General features: G+C 36.1%; 1 protein-coding gene across 1 annotated transcript in view; it reads left to right on the forward strand.

Moving 5' to 3' along the window:
- LOC109211380 (gamma aminobutyrate transaminase 1, mitochondrial) overlaps positions 1-5,653 on the forward strand; it is a 7,136-nt gene extending 1,483 nt beyond the window's left edge. Inside the window, exons 2-18 of the mRNA XM_019374914.1 lie at positions 745-878; positions 1,069-1,153; positions 1,232-1,304; positions 2,384-2,481; positions 2,591-2,683; positions 2,982-3,055; positions 3,148-3,186; positions 3,276-3,364; positions 3,448-3,524; positions 3,610-3,684; positions 3,952-4,083; positions 4,163-4,250; positions 4,329-4,407; positions 4,683-4,773; positions 4,858-4,936; positions 5,012-5,127; positions 5,297-5,653. Coding sequence (XP_019230459.1) covers positions 745-878; positions 1,069-1,153; positions 1,232-1,304; positions 2,384-2,481; positions 2,591-2,683; positions 2,982-3,055; positions 3,148-3,186; positions 3,276-3,364; positions 3,448-3,524; positions 3,610-3,684; positions 3,952-4,083; positions 4,163-4,250; positions 4,329-4,407; positions 4,683-4,773; positions 4,858-4,936; positions 5,012-5,127; positions 5,297-5,368 — 1,494 coding nt within the window. The 3' untranslated portion in view covers positions 5,369-5,653. The remainder of the gene's footprint in view (positions 1-744; positions 879-1,068; positions 1,154-1,231; positions 1,305-2,383; positions 2,482-2,590; positions 2,684-2,981; positions 3,056-3,147; positions 3,187-3,275; positions 3,365-3,447; positions 3,525-3,609; positions 3,685-3,951; positions 4,084-4,162; positions 4,251-4,328; positions 4,408-4,682; positions 4,774-4,857; positions 4,937-5,011; positions 5,128-5,296) is intronic.
- Positions 5,654-5,948: the final 295 nt, after the last annotated feature.

The following is a 5,948-nucleotide window of genomic DNA, read 5'->3' on the forward strand; positions in this document are numbered from 1 at the left end:
CCACATAGTGAGAGTTTAGTGCACCGGGCTCGCCTCACCCCCCCCCCCCCTTTTTTTTTTGTCTTCTAGCCTTGGCTTCATCACCTTCTGCTGAAGAATAGTGAAACTAATCAGAGGGCATCAGATTGTGGACAAACCAAAAGATCAATAAACTCTTTCATGGTGTTTGTTTGACTGTCTCTTGAACAGCCTGTTGCTTAATGTAAAACATTCAACTATTATATACAACTGAGCAGTGGCTGTCGAAATTGCATTTGGAGCATCACCATCTATTGATGCACATATTGGTGGATTGTCCAAGCAAGAGCCTTGGCTTTACAATAGACGTGAGAAATCAAGGAAAAAGAATGTATTAGACAGAGGAATTTTTCATTCAATCATTTTTTAAGAATTTATAGTCTGCACTATGCAGAGACTGTTATGCCAAAATGTAATGTTGGATAACACGGGAATGAAGATTCCTGAGGCACTTTTCTGGTGTTTTTAACTTCATTTTCTGCTATAATATTTTTTTATAAGTATGATTTTATTGATGTATAGGGGAAAACCCTGGTAAGAGCTATACAAAAGGTAAAGATCCTTACACAAAAATAGATTTAGCACTGTGCAGGGGCTAAATCTCTTAGACTTGTTCTTAGATGTAAGATTTCGAAGACTAAGTAAATTTAGTTCCATGAAGCAGTATTGTTTTTGTTTTCGACTTGCCATTATGCTGTTTCTGTTCTAATTAATCTGGCTTTGTAGGGTGGTTTCCATGCAAAACATATTCCAGCTGTCAGCAGTTTGCAGGAGCATATAGTTCGGAATTCAACACAGGCAAGATATAATAGTACACAGGCATCTTTGCAAAATGATATTCCATCAACCGATAATAGAGGGTAAATTCTGTTTCTCTTTTTTACCACTTGATTTTCAATTTTCACCTCCCATGTCTATGGACAGTCATTACCAATTTAACTTGGCATTTTTTCAGTATATCTCTGATTATATTTCACTCAGTTGACATATAAGGCGTGCACCTACAAGTACATATATTTTTCATTAACCAATACATCTCCACTTTTGCAGGTTTAAGGGTCATGATATGTTGGCACCCTTCACTGCTGGGTGGCAAAGTAGTGATGTGGATCCTTTGATTATTGAGAAGTCTGAGGTTAGATTTATGGTTACTTTGGGTGTCTAACTTGAGAAAACTTTTTCTTTCCTTATTAATTTTTAAAATCTGTCATAGGGATCCTATGTCTATGACATAAAAGGGAGAAAGTATCTTGATACTCTAGCTGGTTTGTGGTGCACAGCGTTAGGTACGTAAGATCCCTTTTATTAAGTCTTTGGTGTGCACTTCTTTCTCCAATGTTTTAACATGTATATATTTCAAGTAAGTTTTGCTGTTTGGTTAACTCTCCAGCCAGACATTGACAAGCTTAAGTTTTCACTCATTATGCCAGAAATTTTTCTTACACTATTTAACTGCTAATTCTTTTCGGTAATGAGAATAAGTAATTGCATCATGATCATAACATCCAAGCAATTTGTTTTAAATTGATGTTTAACTCCATTAATGAAAATGTTCTGCATCTTTAGTTTGTTTTGTAGTCAACGTTTACTCTGTTATCCATATTTTGTTGGATTTGAAATGTGTTGGAGGATGACAGCTTGAATCATATTGTAAGGTTACCATTGAGGAAAACTCGTAACTGTTTTAATCTTGGTAAAAGCTGTTTTTTCACTCTCCAAGTATAAGAAAATAGTTTACGGGCCTCACTGGATTTAATTAGTCTGAGTTGTTTAGATTTATGAATTTTAAGTGATAATTATAGTTCCATACGTCCATTCTGTGGAATGGACTTTCCATCCTTTCAGAAAATTGTGTTAGGGCTATTCGTGTTTCATATTTGTGATGCAGCTCTATGTTTGTCAGATTGCTACAGTTAACTGGATATTTGTTTTTAAATCTCTTAAATTTTTATCTTGGGAAATACTCGACAACAATATATTCAGCTGGAAGACCGTTATCCAGTCTACTCAATGTATTAGTTGTAGAAGTCGTTGCTCCATGCTGCAAATTAATTTTCTAAAGAAAGTGGGAAGATCTATCATTGCTGTACAATTGCAACAAGTATGCCATATTATATCTCTACTGCTGAATGTGTCACATGTTTAAACTGTGATAGTCTAGTGGACGGTCCAAAAAATGGAGAGGCCTCAGAAGGGCCTTGGACTTTTATGTGATTGCTCAAGTATGCTTAAACAGAAACGGTTTAGAACTTGTTATTAGACAATGGCTAATTCTTGACAACTATGGAACTTTGTAATGAGTTTCTATTTATGATGTATCTGGAACATGTCTACACTGTTTTAAACAACTTAAATATTCTTGTAGGGGGAAACGAGCCTCGCCTTGTTGATGCTGCCACTAAGCAATTGAACACATTGCCCTTTTACCATTCATTTTGGAACCGTACTACAAAACCTTCTTTGGTATGGCAAACACTGAACAGTGTCCTTGCATGGAAAGGGAAAATGATGTCAGAATTTGGTTTTGAAGTTTTACTTGGATCACAGGCTGATTGCATTTTGAAATATACAGGATCTTGCGAAGGAGCTTCTGGATATGTTTACTGCAAATAAAATGGCAAAAGCATTTTTTACAAATAGCGGATCAGAAGCCAATGATACCCAGGTTTTGCTTATTGCCTTCAAACACTTAATTATATAATCTAGCTGCAGCTCAGGTTTTATCTTAAAGCACTCGCTAACCATCAGAACAGTCCGTATTCTTGGGGATAGTGAAAGAGCATTGGACATATTTGTTTATTTATTTGCATGTGACAGTTATGTAAACTTCAATGAAAATGAATACAATCGTTGCCTTGGGATTTTCTTTTTTGTGTAGAAGTGTGATAACCAATGGCAGGATTTTATCTGAAGAAGTATATGAGCATAATATGTAGCTTTTTACCCTTGTACCTCAACTGTAGGTGAAACTGGTATGGTATTACAACAATGCTCTTGGAAGGCCAAACAAAAAGAAATTTATAGCTCGAGCAAAAGCGTAATCTGAGACCTCAACTGTTTATTCTTTTTTGGTTTTCTGTTCCTTTTTTCCTTAAGCTTACATAATGTTTTTGCTCATTCGTTGTACAGATATCACGGTTCAACTCTTATTTCTGCCAGTCTCACTGGGTAATATAATAAACACTATTAGAAATCAAATCGCTGAGATTTGTGTTTGTGTTTTTAAGTATCTGTTTGGCTAATACTTTCTTTTGCAGTCTTCCTGCACTGCATCAAAAATTTGATCTTCCTGCTCCATTTGTACTGCACACTGACTGCCCTCATTATTGGCGCTATCATCTGCCAGGTTATTACTTATTCTTACTGGCTCTTAGGTTTGTCCTGTTCTTATGACGTAATATACCATTTGTGTTGAAATGTATCGGCCAGGTGAGACGGAGGAGGAGTTCTCAACCAGGTTGGCTAAAAATCTGGAAGATCTTGTTCTCAAAGAGGGGCCTGAAACAGTAACTTCTGTCAACTTTAACTCACTGCTGCTCAGTTTCTGCATTGAGGGTAATTTATGCTGATTAATTTACTTTTTCACCTCAGATAGCTGCTTTCATTGCTGAACCAGTCATGGGGGCAGGCGGTGTCATACCTCCTCCAGCAACTTATTTTGACAAGGTAGTTTTTTTTTGCCCTTTTGTCTGTTCCTTTTCATTCTTGTGGGAGGAAGCTATATTGTTATTGAATTGCTAGTTTTTCGCATTACTACTTAAAATGTGGCATGCAATGCTCAATCTAGGATGTAAGAGTTCTTCTATTGTGTGATTCTGAAGAATGAAGGCAATCAGCTATTTATTCCTTGCAGTTTTTGCAGTTATATAATTTAATTCCTACAGATTATGCTTATATACAATTGAAACAGCAATTTCTCCCTTTCTTTTATAGATCCAAGCTGTGGTGAAGAAATATGACATTCTTTTCATAGCGGATGAGGTCATCTGTGCCTTTGGGAGGCTTGGAACAATGTTTGGCTGTGACAAGTATAACATCAAGCCCGATCTTGTCTCCCTAGCCAAGGTAGATTAAACAACATCCTATCTCGGCTATCCCAACTTATATCTGGATTATAAATTTTCTTTCCTGAATTGTTTTTCAGGCTCTTTCTTCTGCATATATGCCAATTGGAGCTGTCCTTGTAAGCCCTGAAGTTTCTGATGTAATATATGCTCAAAGCAATAAACTTGGTGAGCTTACTATTAGGTTGATAGCATAACAAATCATTTGTCTGTTAGCCAAAGCACTGAAATTTTTTCTGGAACTAGGTTCCTTTTCTCATGGATTCACTTATTCTGGGCATCCTGTGTCATGCGCGGTGGCATTGGAAGCTCTTAAGATCTACAAGTGCGTATGCTTCAAATTGTCTTTCAACTTCCTTCTTTCCAGTTTTGGATTGTATGAACATGTGCTTCTAATTTGTTACCGTTATTTGCAACTTGCATACGACTTATCTGCTAGTACGGTCTGCTTATTGTAGCATTATGATTGCTAATAACTCTTCACTTTAGTACATAGACAATGGGCTTGATAATCAAGAATTATGTTAAAATTGTACTTCCCCAGTTTAGTTATTGTACTTAGCTAGTGCTAAAGCTCTGAAACTGTTCAAATTATTTCAGGGAACGAAATATGGTTGAGAAAGTAAATAGAATATCCCCAAAGTTCCAAGAAGGTCTGAAGGCGTTTTCTGACAGTCCCATAGTCGGAGAGGTAGAGTTAATCACTTGTATAAAGGTTGTGCCAAAACTTCCTAACGATTAGTTATTTATTCGCTTCCCTCTTACTTTTCTGTAGATTAGGGGAACTGGTTTGATCCTCGCAACGGAGTTTGCGGATAACAAATCTCCTAATGATCCTTTCCCTCCTGAATGGGGTATGTAATTTCTTCATAACCAAACGAAGGTCTCATTAAACTCTTAGCTCATTCAAACTGCTCATTGATGCTCAGGTATTGGTGCATATTTTGGAGCACAGTGTGAGAAGAATGGTATGTTGGTACGTGTTGCTGGTGATACCATAATGATGTCTCCACCATTTATAGTGACTCCGGAAGAAGTTGATGAGGTATGTTTATGCCTTGTATTTAATATAAATTTGTGTGTGTGTGTCTCTGGTCGATAGCTTCGCTGATGATGTTGCAGCTGCCTTTCTCTGTTAATGTTTCTTATCTTGTTGTAAATCTAAACCATCTCATGAAATCTGAAAAGCTGTAAAACCATTCTCCTTTGTGCAGTTGATTAGCATCTATGGGAAAGCATTAAAGGAAACTGAAAAAAGGGTGGAAGAACTCAAGTCTCAGAAGTAATAGTTGACAGAAAAAGCTTGATGATGGCGAAAAAAACACATATACAAGCATAATTAAAACCAAAATATCTTGGCTATACTGTAAATGTCCAGAATGAATGAAGTAAGAAATGTAATTTTAAGTCCAAGTTGCTCTTCTCTTCTCTTTCTTTGGATTGTAATTTTGTTTGCAGTAAAATTCCAGCTTTTGATCCATAAATGAAGATGGCTATCCCTTTCACCAGTTGTCATTCAAGATACTGTATTACAAAACTTTCCCAAGGTAGTTTGCATCAAATGCGGCCAAGTATTATCGTAATTTTAATACATATGCTTGTTAACTTTTTGAGTTTTATATGTTCGAGCTTGTATGTTGAGTAATTGACATAAAGTAAGTTAACATAAATAAAATTTATAACAATAATATCTCATGATATTACCTATTAAATAATCGTTTATAGGATAAGTTTTTTGTGTGTTCTGGTCGACATAAATAAGATATCATCTGAATGAGTTGATAAAGTTGGATAATGAAATGTGAGTGGCCCAAACTTCACTTGTTATCAAGAGTCGTCCCAATCTTGTGGACATTAATTAATGGG

The sequence above is a fragment of the Nicotiana attenuata genome, unplaced genomic scaffold, assembly GCF_001879085.1.
Source record: "Nicotiana attenuata strain UT unplaced genomic scaffold, NIATTr2, whole genome shotgun sequence".
NCBI classification, from domain to species: Eukaryota; Viridiplantae; Streptophyta; class Magnoliopsida; order Solanales; family Solanaceae; genus Nicotiana; species Nicotiana attenuata.